Below are 19861 nucleotides of genomic sequence, written 5' to 3' on the forward strand. Positions count from 1 at the left end.
GATTTCCACATAGTTTGATAACTGTCAGACCACTTACTGGAGAACTCACACCTTGGTCAGGACTGCCTACTTGCACATACCTTTCTCTCATTTAAACATAAATCTCATGTACTGAAGATAAATTGGCCCTCTTTGCTGCTCTTCTTTCTCTTCTTTCCACCATTTGTCTGTCTAACTGGGACTTTATGGATGGCCAACCCTAGATTGTTAGGGATGTCATAGGCCCAGGCTTTGACCCTAACAACTCTGGTTGCAACAAACTATAACATAATCCCAACTTAAATATGTGTAAGCTGTCCTGCACAATGAAAGAACTTCTGGAGGCATCACAGTCCCTGATTTCAAACTCTAATACACAGCTACAGTACTGAAAACAGCCTGGTATTGGCATAAAAATAGACAGGAGGACCAACAGAACCAAACTGAAGACCCGGATATTAATCTACACACCTTCGAACACCTGATTTTGACAAAGAAGCAAAAAATATCAAATGGACAAAAAAAGAAAGCATATTTAACAAACGATGCTGGCATAACTGGATATCAACATGTAGAAGAAAGAAGAGAAGCATGTCTTTGGAGCAGCAGCTAAGAGCTTACATCCTGATCTGCAAATTGGAGGCAGGGAGACTGGGCCTGGTGTGGACTTTTGAAATCTCAAAGCCTACCCCTCAGTGATACACCTCCTCCAACAAAGCCACACTTCCTAAACCTTCCCAAAACATTTTCACCAATGGTGGACCAAGCATTCAAATATATGAGCCTATGGGGACTATAATTCAAACCGCATCATGTTACACAACAAACCCTTACCGACTGAGCCATCTCTGCAGTCCCTGTATGATATTAACATGTTCTTAAATTTGACTTGCAAGTATTTTGTTGAGTATTTAGCATCTATGTTTGTAAGAGAAATTGGCCTATAGTTTTACTGTCATCTTTATCTGGTTTGTCAATCTTTAAAAATTTGATAGTGGGACAAGCATGGTGGTGTACACCTTTAATCCCATCACTAGACAGGAGAATTGCTTGTCATGTTGAGGCTATATATTGAGCTCCAGGTGAGCCATATTACATAGTAAGACCCTCTCTTTAAATGAAAAAAAAAAAAGATAGAATTATAAGTGACTGTCTGGTGCTAGACTCTTCACTGTGGAGGACTTTAGCTAGATTCAGTTCTATTTCTTATAATGATCTCCATGTTCTGGGTGTAGTTTTCGTTAGTCACATGCATTTAGAAGTTGTTTCCTTTTCTTCTAGAGATTCCAACTTTGGGGATTATAAATTTTCAAAGTATTCTCTACAGTCCTGGATTTCACTGCAATCTTTGGGTTCTATATGAGAACTATACTTTCAAGTTTCTTTTTTTTTTTTTTTTTGGTTTTTCGAGACAGGGTTTCTCTGTTGTGGAGCCTGTCCTGGCACTAGCTCTGTAGACCAGGCTGGTCTCGAACTCACAGAGATCCGCCTGCCTCTGCCTCCCGAGTGCTGGGATTAAAGGCGTGTGCCACCATCGCCCGGCCTACTTTCAAGTTTCTAGTTTTTCTCTAACCCACCCCAACCATCCCAGTCCACCCCAGCCCACTCCACCACCTCATCCACCACCAGTTTAAGTTTTGGGGCAAGCTGGGGGAATCTTCAGAACAATTTCCTTCTCTTATGAACAAAGAAAAAGTTCCATCGCTAAAACAATAACCACCTAGCATACCTGCATACATCACTGCAAAAAGTCATTTGTCTTCTCTAAAATGCAGACTCTAAACAAAAAGATGAATCAGTAATTGTGCTATTTTCAAAGTGGTAACAGATGGCTTTAAAGTATAATTAAAATATTGCTCTGATTAGTTTTTGTCAACTGACACAAGCCAGAGTCATTTGAAAAGAGGGAACTTCAACAGATAATATGGCCCACCAGACTGGCCCATGGTTAAGACTGTGGGGCATTTTCTTGGTTAATGATTGATGTGGCAGGGTCCAGCTCACCTTGGGTGGTATAACGTCTGGGCAGGTGGTCCTGAGTTATACAAGTAAGCAGCATTCTTCTATGGTCTCTGCTTCAGTTTCTCACACATGGTCCTCCTGCCTTGAGTTCCTTTTCTAATTTCCCTCAGTAATGGAGTGTGAACTGAGAATTTAAGGTCATCTTCAGCTACACAGTGGATTCCATGTGTGGGATACATTAGAACCTGACTCAAAATACAACTATTTTAAAATTGATGTTTTTCCTAATCGGGTAGAATGTTTTGAGGGGAGCTGGGAATGTGCTCCAGGACAGCATGCAGATGCTCCCTATATAGGTGTCAGCACTGCAAGGAAAAAAGAAAAAAAAAAAATGATCTGGGTCAAGCAAAGTAAAAGGCCAGCTTAACCTTGGGAGTAGCTTAGCTCTGTGCTACTGGCAGGCAAGGCCCAAAGATCTCCTAAAAACTGTTTTCTAGGGCTGGAGAGATGGTTCAGCAGTTAGAGTACTGGCTGATCTTTCAGGAAACCAGTGCTCAATTCCCATCACCCACAACAGTCTGTAACTCCAGTTCCAAGGGATATGATGCCCTTTTCTGGTCTCCATGGGCACTTCATAGACATGGTACACAAACAGATATGCAAGCAAAACACCCCTACCAAAAAAAAAAAAAGGTTTCTTTTTCCAACTGTTGATTATGATCTACTAGTAGACCATAAATGCAAAAGTAACTTTTTTTTTTCGAGACAGGGTTTTACTGTAGCTATCAAGCCTGTCCTAGCTCTTGGAGACCAGACTGGCCTGGAACTCACAGGGATCCGCCTGCCTCTGCCTCCGAGTGCTGGGATTAAAAGCGTGTGCCACCACCACCCGACACTTTTTTTTTTTCAAGTGTGTGAAAATAGAACAAGACAGCTCACATGGCAGTCATGGTAGCACATGTATATAATGCCAGCACCCAGAAGACTGCATAGGAAAGAGTAAGTTTGAGGGCAGCCTATATACAATGGGACCCTACAGAACAAAGCAAAACAAAAACAAAAAAAACTAAAAAGACAGTGTACACCACAATGTTATGGTTACATGTTTGCTCAGCTGCTATAAGGCCTGAGTTCCCTGGAGGAGAGGGGAGAAATTACACATTGTAAGCATTGTGTCATAATTCTGTTAGAGTGACAAGAAAAAGTTACATCTTATGAGCACAAGTTCAGCTTCATGATCTACAGTCTCTTAAGTTCCTATTATAAAATCTAAGCTTTAGAAATATTGTTTCAAGCACTAGACTACCAATGAAAAAGACAAAAGGAAGACTTCATAAGCAAAAAGACCAAAGATTAGGATAAACATTAGGATGCTACTATTAGATTGGACAAGATCAGACTTGAGACCAGGTTCAATACCACAGTAAAGAAACATGATAGCCGGGCGGTGGTGGCGCACGCCTTTAATCCCAGCACTCAGGAGGCAGAGGCAGGCGGATCTCTGTGAGTTCGAGACCAGCCTGGTCTACAGAGCAAGTTCCAGGGCCAGGCACCAAAGCTACAGAGAAACCCTGTCTCGAAAAAAAAAAAAAAAAAAAAAAGAAAAGAAAAAAAGAAACATGATAAAATAAAAAGGGCATTCTACAAAATTGTCAAAGTCATTGTGAAGGGGTAGAAAGAACACTTGTTTTAAGGCAAAGACTAGAGAGCAGAGAGAGGTTCCAGGCATAGTGGCTCATGCTTCTAACCTCAACACCCAGGAGACTAAAGCACAAGTGCCGTGAGCTTGAACCCCGCCTGAACTACATTGCAAGACCCTATCTCAAGTTGATTGGTTATTTAAATAAAAATATAAGGGCTGGAGAGGTGGCTCAACAGTTAAGAGTGCTTGTTGCTCTTGCGGAGGGAGGACCTGCAGGGGGACATGACAGTCAGTCCTAACCTGGTGGTACTATCTTTCTGACTGCCTAGAAATGAACTACTCTATCCCAGTCATGAAAGTGTTCAGACCTGAGTAATAATTTACACAGGTCCCTTATGATGACTGAAGAAACTTAATATGGAGCCAGGCATCCCTTAAGGGTCATTGGCCTTTTGATCTGGGAGATCTTAATAGCCTGCAGGTGAGAGAGAATAGAATAGAATAATGGGCTGTGAAGTATTAACAGCTGCCTTTGCTTCTGTAAAACCTGGAATGGGATGGAATGATCTTTTTACTACTATAGAGTGGGAAAAGAAGAAATGACTGAGGGAAGAAAAACAACTTTCCTGCCCAGTTGAGGATTCCAAGGATAGTCATAAAAATACACACCTTTCTGATGTCCACTTTAAAATCTCACTTTAACCCCTTTCCACATGGCATGCTGTCTAGTTCTGAGGCTGTCATCCTTCTGTTAACAGTAAGAATAGACTCATTTAGTCTAAATTTGAATTGAGCCTAAGATTTTGGTTTCTCCCAGTGGATTCGAACACCACAACAGACCTAGGTTTGGTCACTAGCACTCACATGGTAGCTAACAAACACCTGTAATTCTAGTTCCAGGGGGTCCAACTCCTTCTTCTGTCTTATGTGGGTACCAGGCACACATATGATGCAGACAAAATCACTCATACACATAAAATAAAATAGATAAATCTTTTAAGATACTTTAAAAAGGGTGTAGTAGCTCATACTTGTAATTCCAGTATCAATATGCTGCGAACTATCACAAATTGAGGGAATCCGGGTCTACGTAATAAGTTCCCGGCCAGCATAAAGCTACAGTCTCAAAAGCATTTTTTTCCAAAAAGCTCTACTTCTCTTAACCCAACCCATACTCCACTTACTGTATTTATTACTAGTCTCACTACCTACCTAGTGTTATTGCTCAACTGTGTATATAGTCCCTGAGTTTTGTAAGCAATAACAGCAGAGATGTGCTCCACAACTCTGATTAAATAAAAAGATGCATTTGATAATAAGAAAACTCCTTGGCTAGATATGTATACTTGGAGATCATTATTTTTTTAATGCAAAGTTAGAGGAGAAAAATAACATTTTTCTTCTAAAGTACAACCAGGAAGTACTCAGGGAGCCACAGCACTCGAAAGGTCGAGACAGATCAGGAGCTCAAGGTCCTCCTTAGCAGCAACGCAAGCCCCAGGCTACATGGAGACCTGGTCTCAAAACAAAAATCCTGTTTTCTGTATTGTTAAGGAAATGTTGCAAGGGGCGGAGGGTCTAAATCACTAGTGGAGTACTTGCTAGCAAGATCAAGACTCCAGGCTCTCCAGCACTGAAAAATCAATAAATAAACCAAGAAGCAAAGGTACAGAACACATCTCATTCCTCGTTTTATTTTCAGACCAAAACGTACTAAGAAGCAGAAAGAAGTTGGGTAGTTTCCTTCTTTGCTAAAATTGACATAAGCACATTCTAGAAAGTAGAACTTACTGTCTTCAGTATGCGAACCACACTAATTATGAACATTTAAAATATTTCCTAAGGGTGTTATTTAAGTTTTTACAATTTAAATGGCCTATTACTCCCTCAATACCTAAAGTAATTATCCCTAATTAAGAAGCAAGTCATCTTATATTCTGATTTAATGTACCTACCAATTGAGATAACCCCTAATCAAAATCAGGCTGATTCTTAAGGAACATGCTTATGCAGTTTCAAACTCTCTGCCCTTACATTTTTAAAACTGACAAATTAAAGCTTTGGCCCTGCTAGTTAAATTCTTTACCACTGAGTTACATCTCAGGGGATCCCATGCCCTCTTCTGGCCTCTACAGGCACCAGGGATGTACATGGTACACATACACACAAGCAGGTAAAACACCCAAGCACACAGAAATAATCACAAATAAGCAAGTAAATAAATAAACAGATGGCTTACTCTTCTGAATATCAACCAATAATTACCTAGTAAGTAAGGCACAATCCCAAACCACAATTATCAGGCATCAGGCAGAGTTTTGTTGCTTGTTGTTGGGATTTTTGTTGTTGTTTAGACAGGATTTCACACTGTAATTTACACTGAGTGCTGAGAGTACAAATGATTGTTATCTTTATGCCTGACTGTTGTTCAATTTTAAAACACAAAGCCAAAGAGTTAAATAATTTGCTACAAAATTATCAAGACAATGTATTTTGAGTCAAAAACATATAAAAAACAAAACAAGGCTGGGATCTAGCTCAGTGTGGAGTGCTTGCCTCGAGGAGGCCTGGGCTCCATCTGTCAAGCACTAGAAAACAACAGGAAGGTACAAGGTGAGTATGTTACCTTTACTAAGATTCCTACCATAGCAATATGTATGCACACATACACCTACCTAGAAACGGGAAAACGTTTTAAAATGGAAAGATCAAGTTTTCACTGTATGTACCTCCTTGGGTCTGAATATTTACTGCCCATTTCAATGCACAATCACATGTTGCTTAATAATATGAATACGGGGCTAAAGAGAGGGCTTAGTTGTTAAAAGCACACTGTCTGCTCTTCCAAAAGACCTGGTTTCAATTCCCAACACCCACATGGCTGTTCTCAACTGTCTGTAATTCCAGTTCCAGGGCATCTGGCATCCTCACACAGACATACAGGAAGGTAAAACCCCAAGGCCCATTAAAATAAATGAATAAATAAACCTAAGCACACATACAAACACAAAACAGGAATACATTCTGACAAATAAATTACAAGGCAATTCTGTCACTGTTCTAACATTAAAGAGTATACTTACATTACACAAGCCTAAGTGGGATAGTTTATTACATACGTATTAGAAGGCACTAGCTTCAATTCCCACTATGCAAAAGCAAAACTATTTTGTTTAATGATACACAGCCTTCTGACATTTACGAAAAGTCATAATGAAGTGGTATTTAAATCTTGCTGCATAAATGTGTATCTTACTACGGTCTCCAGCATCTTATAACTCCTATACTAACTAAACCTAGGTCCTTGAATATAAATGCTTCATTTTTTTCTTAAAAAATATTTTATTTTTAATCCCAGCACTCGGGAGGCAGAGGCAGGCGGATCTCTGTGAGTTCGAGACCAGCCTGGTCTACAGAGCTAGTTCCAGGACAGACTCCAAAGCCACAGAGAAACCCTGTCTCGAAAAGCCAAAAAAAAAAAAAAAAAAATTTATTTTTTGCCGGGTGGTGGTGACGCACTCCTTTAATCCCAGCACTCGGGAGGCAGAGGCAGGCGGATCTCTGTGAGTTTGAAGCCAGCCTGGTCTGCAAGAGCTAGTTCCAGGACAGGCTCCAAAGCTACAGAGAAACCCTGTCTTGGAAAAAATATATATATTTTTACGTATATGTGTATGTATGTCATATGTGTAGATAGCATGGTGGCAAGAGGACACTGGATCCCCTGGAGCAGGAATTACAGATTATGAGCCATCCAACTTGGGTGCTAGGAACTAAACCAGGGTCCTCTGGAAGAGCTGCAAGAATTCAATGGTTGGGCCATCATCTCTCCGGCCACTTGGTTGGCCTTGAACTCTCATTTCTCCTGCTTGTCTCCAGAATGCTGGGATTACATGAAAAAAAAAAAAAAAAACCCCACAGTGTCACAATGCCTGGTTTAAATGCTTCCTTAAAAATTCAGAATTTCTGGGCTGGAGAGATGGCTCAGAGGTTAAGAGCATTGCCTGCTCTTCCAGAGGTCCTGAGTTCATTTCCCAGCAACCACATGGTGGCTCACAACCATCTGTAACGGGGTCTGGTGCCCTCTTCTGGCCTGCAGGCATACACACAGAATATTGTATACATAATAAAGAAATAAATTTTAAAAAAATTCAGAATTTCTTTAATCCCAGTACTTGGGACACAGAGGCAGGCAAATCTCTGTGAGCCTACAGAAAACCTGGTCTACACAGCAAGTTCCAGGCCAGCCAGGGTTACAGAGAGAGACTATTTCAAAAAGAAGAAAAAAAGAAAAGTTCAGATTTTCAATTGTGGGACCCTCACCCCTTATTCTCAAAGGGACAAGAAGGAGTTTCCTAGCAGAATGTTTTAAAATTAGAAACAGACTAGCCTCATGTTCCCAGAAAGATAGCACTTTCCTTCCCCCTCCCACTGCGAAGATTCCAAACACAAAGACACTTGCTCAGCCCAGGCAGCCACCTGGTACAGGCTGATAAAGATGGCCTGAGTCAGGAACAGGGTGGCCTAGCTTTAAGAACAACAACAACAACAACAAAAAAAAAACCTAGCTGACCTAGCCATAAACAAAGGACATTGAGCCTATAGTTCATGATCCTAGAGAAGTTAAATAAGATGAACCCAAAGAAAAACATATATAGATCCTCCTGGAAATTGGAAGCAGACAAGATTGCTGGGCAAAAGTTGGGAACATGGGGGTGGGGTGGAAGGAAGGGGAGAGGGGGAGAGAAAGGGAGAAGGGGAGGACTGGGAAGAGCTTGGGGGAGTGGGATGGTTGAGATGGAGGAAGGGTGGATATGGGAGCAGGGAATAAAAATATCTTAATTAAGGGAGCCATTTTAGGGTTGGCAAGAGACTTGGCTCTATAGGGGTTCCCAGGTGTCCAAGGGGATGTCCCCAGATAGGTCCTTGGGCAGTAGAGGAGAGGGTGCCTGAACTGGTCTTGTCCCATAGCCACACTGATGAATATCTTGAATATCACCATAGAACCTTCATCTGGTGATGGATGGAGATAGAGACAGAGACCCACACTGGAGTACCGGACTGAGCTCCCAAGGCCCAAATGAAGAGCAGGAGGGAGAAGATGAGCAAGGAAGTCAGGGCTACGGGGGTTCATCCATCCACTGAGATGGTGTGACTGATCTAATGGGAGCTCACCAAGGCCAGCTAGACTGGGACTGAACGAGCATGTGATCAAACTGGACTCTCTGAATATGGCTGACAATGAGGGCTGACTGAGAAGCCAATGACGACACTGGGTTTTTATTCTACTGCATGTACTGGGTTTTTGGGAGCCTAGTCTGTTTGGATGCACACCTTCCTAGGCCTGGATGGAGGGGGAAGGGCCTTGGACTTCCCACAGGGCAGGGTACCCTGCCTTCTCTTAGGACTGGAGGGGGAGGGGGAGGGGAAGGGAAATGGGAGGAGGAGAGGAGGTGAATATTTTGAATTGTATTATTTATAAAGCAATAAAAAAAAAAAAAGAAAAAAAAACTAGCTGACATAGCAGGAAGGGACAGAGCAAAAGACCTTGCACCCGTGCCAAAGCAGCTTCAAAAAGACTCTTTGTAGTTACACCTTTAAAAGCTTACTCCACAGAGGAGATACAACTCTCTACCTCACGGCAGCAGGGGTTAGAGACGGGCTCTGAACTGGTTCGTATTACGCTAAATAAACCTTGCTTATTACAGTCTGGTCCTCTCTGGTGGTCTCTCTGGGGGTCGTGATCTACGCACAACACAATTACAAGAGACAGGTATCTTATCAAGTAGCCCAGGCTGGCCTCAAATCCATAGCAATCCTCCCACTGAGCCTCCTCAAGGCAGGGATTACAGGTGGGAGCCACCCACCAGGCCCTACTTCATTTTCTTTTAAATTCACACTAGAACCCTGCAGGGCTTTGACTGACTGACCTTACCCTTAGCTTAGTCAAAAGGCTGGGACTCCTTGGCAAATTTGTAAACAGTTAAGTGATTGCCAGCAACTGGGCTAAGTAAGTTTGTAAACAGTACAGTTACATTTAAATTTGAAGCTCTTTTACCAGAACCTGCTTCTAAACCGTCTGTACTGCTGGAACTCACTTATCTAAACGCAAAAACTCCTGCTCGTGTTTCTCAACACCACAGTGGTTATCTGGGAAGAGGACAAATAGCCACGGGCAGGAATCCTACTCCAGGAATCCAGAACCCAGGTTTATTGAACTAAATGCTACTTTCACAAACCAAGTCATTAGAATTATGAAAATCGTGTGTCTGTGTGTGCATGAGTGTGTTTGAATGACACAATTCTAGAACTCCAACCTTTAAAACACATGCTAGGTTTGGGGTATAGCTCAGTGGTAAAGCACTTGCCTAGCACCAACTCCTGGGGTTCAATCCCAAGCAATCAAAACAAGCAAAGTGTTTAAAAACAGGAGCCAGCCACCACAAGACAAAAACTTGAAACAAGGCTGGGCGGTGGTGGCGCACGCCTTTAATCCCAGCACTTGGGAGGCAGAGGCAGGCGGATCTCTGTGAGTTCGAGACACCAGCCTGGTCTACAAGAGCTAGTTCCAGGACAGGCTCCAAAACCACAGAGAAACCCTGTCTCGAAAAACCAAAAAAAAAAAAACTTGAAACAAGTCACAATCAGCAAGCAGCCCAATAAGCAATGTCATAAGCAAGCATTATACCCAAACAAACCACTAAATTGGCTTCCTTTTCAACGAGTAATTAAAGTGCCTTTAAGAACTCTGCTGTAACACTTCTATTTAAATTCCTAAACAAAAAACTTTCCATCATACTGTACTCATCTTAGAAGTAAAAAAAGATAAATCACATTAAAAATTACTGTTCTCTTCTGGAGACTGTGAGCTATTCAACACCAAGAATCACGGCCCTGGTTCCTGACCCACAGTAGTAAACAGTCAATGAAAACAGTACAAAATGTACTCAGCAGCATAGCCATTCAAAAAATACCGTCTAGACAGCCACAGGCTTTACAGTAGGAACTAGAGAAAATATTCTGAAACAATCAGAGATTATCCCTAGGGATCTTATGCTCTCACTGTAATCCAATATTAAGAAAATATGTAATAATTAAAATATACAGTTACATAGAAATAATTTTTTTTCGAGACAGGGTTTCTCTGTGGCTTTGGAGCCTGTCCTGGCACTAGCTCTGTAGACCAGGCTGGCCTCAAACTCACAGAGATCCGCCTGCCTCTGCCTCCTGAGTGCTGAGATTAAAGGTGTGCGCCACCATCACCCGGGCATAGAAATAATTTTAAGTTATCTTTCAGAACACAGGAGAATTGGAACTCTACAACACATCCATGCTCTACTGCTCTGCACTCTTCTCGGGCTTTTATTTTTCTCTTGCACAGCAGAGGAGAAGGATGGCGTGGAGGCCAGGCCTTCTGCATAACCTAGGGATCATAAGCAATTTCTATTTCTCTGTGTTGACTGTATTCTCCAACTCAATTCCTGCTGAGGTAAAACTTAAAATTTAAACAAATTCATTTTTAGCTCACATACCAACAATTAACTAGTGTTCTCCAAGGTATCAAGAACATACATTAGGGAAGAATACTGTCTTCAGAAAGTGGAACTCACAAAACCTAACATCCACAAGGAGAAAAAATATGCTGGACTCCTTTCTTTCACTATATACAAAACAACTCAAAACAGATTAAAGACTTCGGTATAAACTATAAAACTACTGAAGAAAAAAGACTTTTTAGATATAACCCTAAAAGCAAAAAGGTAATGGGTTATTACATCCAGCTAAAAGCCCCAGCAGAACTTCTGCACAGGAAGAGATATGCACGATAAAGAGAATCTCTGAATAGCAGGGGGAAAATGGTTTCTACAAACTATTTCTGTGTAAGCAATTCAAACAATAACAAACAACAAAAAACTAACAAATAGTGTTAAAAAAACACTTTGAAAGAATCGACGTATCATGAAAAAAAATCCAAAGTTTCACTAATTATCAGGAAAATACCACTTAAATCACAATAAGGCAGTTATTCGTGTGCTGTGGGTTCAGATGAAGGAAGAATAACACCACAGAATTGCCTAACCCAATCAGTGGTGATTATCAAAAAGATAAAACTAAAAACAAAAATCAAGCAGTGGTGGCACACATCTTTAATCCCAGCACTTCGAAAGCAGAGGCAGGAGGATCTCTGAGTTCAAAGCCAGCCTGGTCTAGAGAGTGAGTTCAGATACAGCCAGAGCTAGAGGGAGGAATCCTGTCTCAAAAAACAAAAACCCACAAAATCTCATGAAAGCCAAAAATCCCACTGCTGGGTATACGTCCAAAGGAAATGAAATAGTATGTCATGTCCAGTGGAGACTATCCACAACCAAGATAGGAAATCAACCGAGTGCCCATCAACTGATAAATGGATAAAGAAAATGTAAGACATACACAATGGAATACTATTCAGCCATAAAATGGCGAAATCCTATCATTTACAAAAAAATGGACTAAACTGGAAGACATGAAGTTCAGTTAAAGGAACCCAACACATAAACACAAAACACGGAGAATCCAAACTGTGGAACCCGAGACTGGGGAAAAAGGGTACACATAGAATTTATTTAATAGTACAAAGTTACAATTAGAAATAGGATGCCCTATTACATGTTAGAGTAACAAGAATAATGTAATGTGTTTATCAAAATAGCTAGCTAGAATTAAGGATATAGAATGGCTTCATTACAAAGAAATTACTGATGTTTTGAGGTGGTGGAGCTGCTAATAACACTAATCGATCATTACATAATGCATACAACTGTAACATACCCTGCCCCATATATATATATATATATATATATATGGACAACTACTTTGAGGGAAGACAGGCAGGCAGGCAGGCAAGCTAACTGTGGTGGAACAGACCTATAGAGAGGGCTGAGGCAGAAGACCAAGGCCAGACTTTGTTCTCCTTTTGGTTTTTTGTTTTGTTTTGTTTTTTGAGATAAGAGTTTTTCTGTGTGACTCTGGCTGTCCTGGATCTTGCTCTGTTGAGCATGATGGTCTCCAGCTCTGCCTCCCTGAGTGCAAGCGCTACCCTCGCCCAGATTGTTTTCCTTTTTCAGAAAGGAAAGGGAACAGAAGAAAAGAGAAAGAAAAATGGTGATCAGTAGCTAATTCTGTTGACATTGAGATTTTTTGGGTTTTTTGTTTGTTTTTTTGGTTTCTCGAGACAGGTTTCTCTGTAGCTTTGGAGCCTGTCCAAACTCACAAAGATCCGCCTACCTCTGCCTCCTGAGTGCTGGGATTATGTTGCTGTTGTTCTGACACAGGTTTCCCAGGCTAGCCTGGAACTCAGAAATTCCCCTGCCTGATTCCAGAATGCGGGGGCATGGCTTAGTTTAAAATACAGGACTGAAGGGATGGCTCTGCAGGTAAAGATGCTTACCACACAAACCTGATGATCTGAAATTAACCCGGACCCCACTGTGAAAAGTACAATCCAGTTTTGAAAGCAGTCATTTGACCTCCACATATACACTGTGACAGGGCTGCATCCACACATGCCACACAAACAGAATAATAATAATAATAATCTTAAAATAGGGCTGGAGAGATGGGCTCAGTGGTTAAAGCACCCACTGCTCTTGAAGAGGACCTGTGGTAGGTTCCCAGCACCCACACATGTTAACAGCTATCTGTAGCCCAAGTTCTATGGGAGGCATGGATCACAAATAAGTACTAAGGGACCAGAAACGTTAAACATGCAGGGTTGTTACTTCAAACGAAGGGATGCTAGCTTGTTATCTGCCCAGAAGGCTGAGTAGATGTGGGTCTGATGACCTTTGGGCTATGAGACCACACCAAATCCTCCCCCACACTCTCACAGTAAAGTAAAGCTTGTCAATCCATAGAACCTATCTTTACAGAAGATGTCACGTGACAGAATTTAGATGCAATCACATCTTAAACTTTATTGTGCACATGGGATTGACCAGGAAACTTTTCACCAAATTGTGCTGCACTTAAATCTGTCTAAAACAAACTACTTGGGGGCTGGAGAGATGGCTCAGTGGTTAAGAGCATTGCCTGCTCTTCCAAAGGCCCTGAGTTCAATTCCCAGCAACCACATGGTGGTTCACAACCATCTGTAATGAGATCTGGCGCCCTCTTCTGGCCTGCAGGCACACATGGAGGCAGAATATTGTATACATAATAAATATTAAAAAAAAAACTACTTGAGGGGTCAGTCCTAAAGTTTGAAGCAATACTTGGTTGGCATGGACCACATGGTGACCAGTGATGCCTGACAAAGTTCCAGCACTTCAACACTAGAGACCACACTTCTCCGGCACCTTTTTACTTCCATTTCTAATGATCCTCAATATTAATGCCTTTCCCTGTGGGAAATTTTGCGCCGGCTTTGATAAAGGATGAAAATATGTACAATGTAGCCTCTCTAAACAAAATAATTCTTTGGGGAAAAAAATTACTGCCACCATGGAATCAAGAATTCCAATGTGTCTTCCTAATTACACCAAGAAGAGGAACATCAGAGATGTACTAGACCCGTGTGATCCCAAGGATAAAATGTCTACAATTCATATCCAGAGCCTGAGGCCATTAAGGGCAAGAGTTCAGTTAATAAATATAGAGAAATCAGAATGGTCCAGTATAATGGGGGAAAGAGTAAGACACCAGGACCTTCCCTTTTGGGAGCATTATGAGGGAACAGGCCCACAGAGTTACAACTAAGAAACTGTAGTAGTGTTGGCTACCCCAAAGTAGTTCTTTTCCCAAGATCAGGCATTTGGATAAAGGTCTTCAATCCCTTAGGGGCTTGAGGAAAATTACTACTTGATAAAGCAGTATTCTCATCTCTAGCAAGAGGAACTTGTGGTGCCTATTGTCAAGGTCAATCTAGATTCTTCAACCCCTGGTCTAAACCACACCCCAGTTCACAGGGCCCTCCCTCACATTTAGTCCTGCGTGAAACTATACAGTATAAAAGCTGCAATCTTTTCTCAATACAGTGCGCTGGCAGACAATCTGATTCTCCCTCAGATGGTGTGTTCGTCTGCGCAGCCGTCCATGTTGCCGTCATCATGCAAAAGCTGGTCCCTCTGAGACCCGAACCCCAAAGCAGGTCTCCTGCATATACTGGCTTTTTGGTCACGTAGAATCAAAATACCGTCTTGCCTGCATCAGACTGTTACTCTACTGGCATGGTAGTTGCAGAGAACCCCGGAATGTCAAGAGAGTTTGACACCCTCTTCATGATGGTGTCATAAATTCTGATTCATGATGCATAAACATAAATGCAGACAAAACACCCATACACATTAGATAAAAATAAACCTTAAGGATATTTTTAACAATATATAAAAATAAAAATTGGGCTAGTAAAATCCTGAGTTGATCCCTGGGTCTCACAAGGTAGGAGAGAACTGACTCCTGCAAGCCTTTCTTCACATCTACATGCTGTGACACATGCACACGGATGGAAACACACACACACACACAACAGAACAAACTTCAAGTAAACACAAAAGTGAGGAGTTTAAAAAAACTGAACATTGCTCAAGGCTCACAGAATACTATCTCTGAAGTCCTGTGACTGATAAGTTTATCCAGTCTGGCATTCCAGAAGCACAAACAGCCCAGTTCTAGATGGGAGAAAGATGTAGAAAAGGTTGAATTGCAATTCCAAGGTTAGAAAAGAAGACTCAATTTCTAGCTCCTAATTCTAACAGTAAATCCCATGTTAACTGAAGCAGATGCCCAGACACAATTCTTAAAAATGTTCGAGTTGGAACCCCACCCCCCATTCTCTTTGTGACCCAGGGTGACCTCAAAAATCCCACCTGCCTGCCTAAGCCTCTCAAATGCAGAATTAGGGCTGTATACCAGATCTAGAGATCACTTTTCTGGCTTATAATTTGGGGGTGGAGAGCATAAATCAGTCTTTAGACTGTGCATGCCTAGCATCCAAGAGACACTGGGTGACCCTCAGCATGGAACAGCACTGGAGAGATGGAAACAAGAAAATCCAAGATTTAAGGTCATCCTCCACTAAGTGAGTTTGAGGCCAGTCTGTGCTATGTCCTCAATATGAATTATAACTTACAATTTTTGAAACTACCACTGATTATTTTATTAGTTTAATTTTTTATCAAGATAATAGAAAATGATTTATGGACATTAAGACTCATCACTTAATAAACCCAACATAGGAAAATATCTTCATTTTAAAAAACTGTTTCATTCATTAAAAGTAACTTTAAGAACTGATTTTGTATCTAGCATGCTCAATCCCTTGTACCATTTTATACACACACACACACACAATGACACTTTTATATTAATCGCCAAAAATAAAGAGCCCTATAGTCTTTATTGCATGAGACTTCATTTTCCCAGTATTATTCATCTTTAAAACCATTATCAGTGGACACTACTAGGGAATTAATATGCCAAACTAAAATAGACTTAATGTTTTCTACAGGTTAAAAAGTGGACTCCAAATTGGTCATGGTGGCGCAAATCTGAAATCCCAGCATTTGGGATGGGTGAAGTAGGACAACTACCCAAAATTCAATGCCAGCCAGGCCTACACAGAAAGATTCCATCTCAAAACAAACCAATCTCCCAAAAGGTGACATACACTTAACAAACAAAACCCCAAAAAGTGGACTCCACTTATAAGCAAGAGCCTATTCGTAAATTACACAAAAATAATTTCTCCAGTTTATAATAAGCTTTGCATATAAAGACCAAGTAAGAATAAGTGAGCACTTTTTCAGGCAGGAATTTCAAAAATTCTTTAAACAATGACTCTCTAATGCTGCCTCCAACTTTCTAATTGCATATATCTATAAACAAGCCATCCTCCATCCTACAAAGTTCTTTTCAAAATAATGAGTAGCCATCAAACCATGTATAAGCATAAAGTGCATATAGCAATGGAGATTATTCTGTATGAGATCAGGCACCCTGAGCCTATATAGAAAGATTGCAGAATCTGGAACCCGGCGAGTGAAAGAGTAATCCTAAAATGCTCCACCACTGTTCAAACCTCAGTGTTTCCAAAACAAAATCTCAACAATGAGACATCCATTAGGTTCACTCGTAGTGGGAAAACGGTCCATTTCTTCCTCACTTGGGCAATTTTATCAATGTTTTCCAACGCAAGCAGCAGCCCCTTGGAATTTCATATGTTATCTGGGGGAGTCGTGATTAAGTCCAAATGTAGACCCAAACTCTGATTTGTGACATAAGCAAACTGTTCTTAACATTCTAAACCCTAGTCAGAAGACGCTGTTCGAAAGCAATGTCCTTGGGCAAGAAAAGAATGGGAAGGTCTGCAACCGACCTAAGCACAGATAGATCCCTTGTCAACTAAGACACTCAACAGGAAAGAACCCAAGAAATGTGGGGTGGAGGTGGGGGAGCAGGGGGCCGGAAATCCTACTCTTCCGGAACGTAAAGGAGAAACCGACACTGGAAAAGCCGCCCCCAAGGGACAACCGACTCCGGAACGGGTGACAGCTCCCTTGCACCGCGGAGAGCAGCCAGCACTAACGGCCGCGCGTCGCAGACGCCGCCGCCACTCCCAGCTTGCAGGTCCGGCGGGATTGGCTCGGGAACATCAACAAAGACCTTACGGTCCAAGAGCCTAACCCAACAACAAAGGCCGGACGACCGCGGGCACCGGCCGGGAGCGGGGAACTCCCGCGCGACGGCCTAGCCCCGGAGCCCGCGGTGCAGCCCCGGGGAACGTGCACCGAGCCCGAGGCCACCCGGGCCCAGCCCCGGCCGCCGAACACAAAGGCGCGGACCGCCCGCGCCTCCGGCCGCTCAGGCCCCGCGGAGGGGGAGGGGCTCACCTGGCACAGCTGCCGGCAGTAGGCGGCGGCGGCCTCCACGGCGGGCTCCCGGCTCTCGCACAGCCGCCGCTCCAGCTCCTGCAGCCGCTCGCCCAGGCGCCGCAGCTCCGCCGCGCAGCCGCCGCCGCTCAGGCGCTCCTGCTCGGCCTCATCGTCCGCCATCTTCGCAGCCCGCTCCGTCGCGTACGCACCTGGGTCACGTGATAACACAATGCCACGTTCGGCGGGGTCACGTGCCCGGTGCGCTGGCACGCCTGGGCGCACGTACAAAGGCCGGCGGTGCGGGGCTGCAGCGAGCTGAGGAGGCTTCGGCGGCCGCGGCCCTGGCGGCGGCTGCACGGGGCTGCAGAAGGGCTCGAGGACAGGGCTGAGTGCGGAGCCGGCGCCTGCCCGGGTCCCCGCGCCCACCCAAGGACGCCTCCTGGAAACGTGCTCTCTAGGTGTCGAGGGCCCACAAAGGGAACAACTGGGTCAGAACGGAATGAGGTTCAGTTCTCATTCTGGAAAACCCTAGCAGCGAACACGGGAAAAGTATAGTTTGGAGAGAACGCAACCAGACCGAAATGATTAGCGTTGTAGCCAGGCGGTTTTTAAGGCGCAAACGCTTTTTTTTTTTTTAAATAAATCTGTTTCGCCACTGTTTAAAATTGTTGCCCGCTACAAGAATTGACACCTAATGCAGGCTCTTGAAAGTAGGTCAAGGAAAAAGAACACCATTAAGGATTCTAAAGTAAAAGAACAAGGATGGCAATAAATAAATACCTTCAGCATTTCCCCCCTTTGGTGCTGCAAACAGACGACCTTCTAAGCCATATATTTTTTTACTTGCACCCCGAAAACAATGAATTCTTGCCATAGAACTGTAGAGAGCTGTGTCTTGTGTGCACCTTTGTAATTCCAGCGCTGGATGGAGGCAGGAGGTTCAGAAGTTCATCCCTGGCTACATAGTATTTTCTCGGCCAGCCCAGCCCACGCTTTATGAGACCCTGAAACAAACAAAATTTTAAAGTGAGGGGGAGGGGAAATAAGAGATGCTCAGAAAATCAAAGTGCTTAACCATAAATCTCATAATCAAGTTAATAGCAAAGCCAATGTTTGGGGATGTGTGACAAAGTCGGTAGAGGGCCTGACTTCCACCAAGGGACCCGGTTCAGTTCACCACACTGCAAAAACCAGGTCAAAGGCACACAGCTCCTTGTTTAATTTAACCACTCCCCAGCTGGAAACAGAAGGATCAGAAACTAAGGTAAGCTACACAGCCAGTTTCAGGCCAGTAAAAACAAACAAAACAAACCAAAAAGCCCTACAACCTAATGCTACTCTTAGAGGCAAGAGGAAGATGCCTTTCTTACAACCGAATCCTTTACAAAACAAAAACAAATAGAGGTAAGACACCTAGTCTATTTTCTATTATGTTCTGAGTGAGCAATATTTTTTTTTAGTTATCTAAAGTAAAAATTCTTCCTGGCTGTTGGCTCAAGCGAAACAGTAATTTCTATTGTGTACAGTGGCTTTGTCAGGAAAGTTATATAATAAAGTCAGATGTGGCACAACCCTGTAATTCTAGTATTTTGGAGGCAGAGGCAGCAGGACAGGAAATGGAAAATGTTCTCTAAATACTATGTTGCCCTACTGGATGTTTGTAAATGCAGGTTATAAAATCACTACATAAGACGAACATGCACAACTACATCTTTTATGAAAAACAGCGTCAGTTTAAAACACACATTAACAATACAGAATCTTCTAATGTTAGCTTATGCAGGAGGCCAGGGGAAGCATATTGAAAGGCTAAGGATTTTCTCCTAGCGGATTTAATTGCAGGGCCCAGGCCTCACAGCCGCAAGGCAAGCAGCACCACACCTGGTTCCCGGAAAAGCCGCAAGCGGACACCACCATGGGAGGGCCAACAACGAAAGGGAAGTACCTGACATTCCAACCATTAGATAAGATTAGATAAGATAACCAGAAGTCCCTGGGGCCAGGACTCACCTTTTCTCTCCTTTTGCAGAGATCCTAGACAAATGTCAGCCAATCAGGGCCCTGAACCTTTGAAATCCCCTCACCCCAACCTCTACTGTGATCTACTGTGATAAAAACAATACCCCACTTCTAAGTCGGACAGACTTGGTGCTTGAATAAACGCTATACTTTATATTACATACAAGACTCAGTCTCCTAATTGGTTTTTTTGTTTGTTTGGTTGTCTTTTTTTTTTTTTTTTTTTTTTTTTTTTTTTTCTCATTTGCAGGTCCTATGGTGGTAACGAGAAGCCAGAAGTCCCGCTAAGGGAAGCTTGTACCTGAGGAGCAGACTCTACTGCTAACTGTTCAAAGCTGTTTTGGAAGAAAACTACCGCCAGTAATGAGAGTCAATTGCATTTGCTGATCAAATGTTTCGGTTTTTTTTTTTTTTT

General features: G+C 42.6%; 1 protein-coding gene across 8 annotated transcripts in view; it reads right to left on the reverse strand.

Moving 5' to 3' along the window:
• Window positions 1–19643, reverse strand: part of Znf292 (zinc finger protein 292) — a 68991-nt gene extending 49348 nt beyond the window's left edge. For 3 of the 8 annotated variants that reach the window (XM_050145434.1, XM_050145435.1, XM_050145430.1), the window contains exon 1: window positions 18208–19643. In XM_050145434.1, coding sequence (XP_050001391.1) covers window positions 18208–18216 — 9 coding nt within the window. In that variant the 5' untranslated portion in view covers window positions 18217–19643. Of the gene's footprint in view, window positions 1–17445; window positions 17645–18207 lie in introns of those variants that run through there. The other 5 variants (XM_050145432.1, XM_050145436.1, XM_050145429.1 and 2 more) reach the window with 5 other exon arrangements.
• Window positions 19644–19861: the final 218 nt, after the last annotated feature.

The sequence above is a fragment of the Alexandromys fortis genome, unplaced genomic scaffold, assembly GCF_014885135.2.
Source record: "Alexandromys fortis isolate MF-2015 unplaced genomic scaffold, M_Fortis_MF-2015_v1.1 scaffold_2_26212498_36691700, whole genome shotgun sequence".
Lineage (NCBI taxonomy): Eukaryota > Metazoa > Chordata > Mammalia > Rodentia > Cricetidae > Alexandromys > Alexandromys fortis.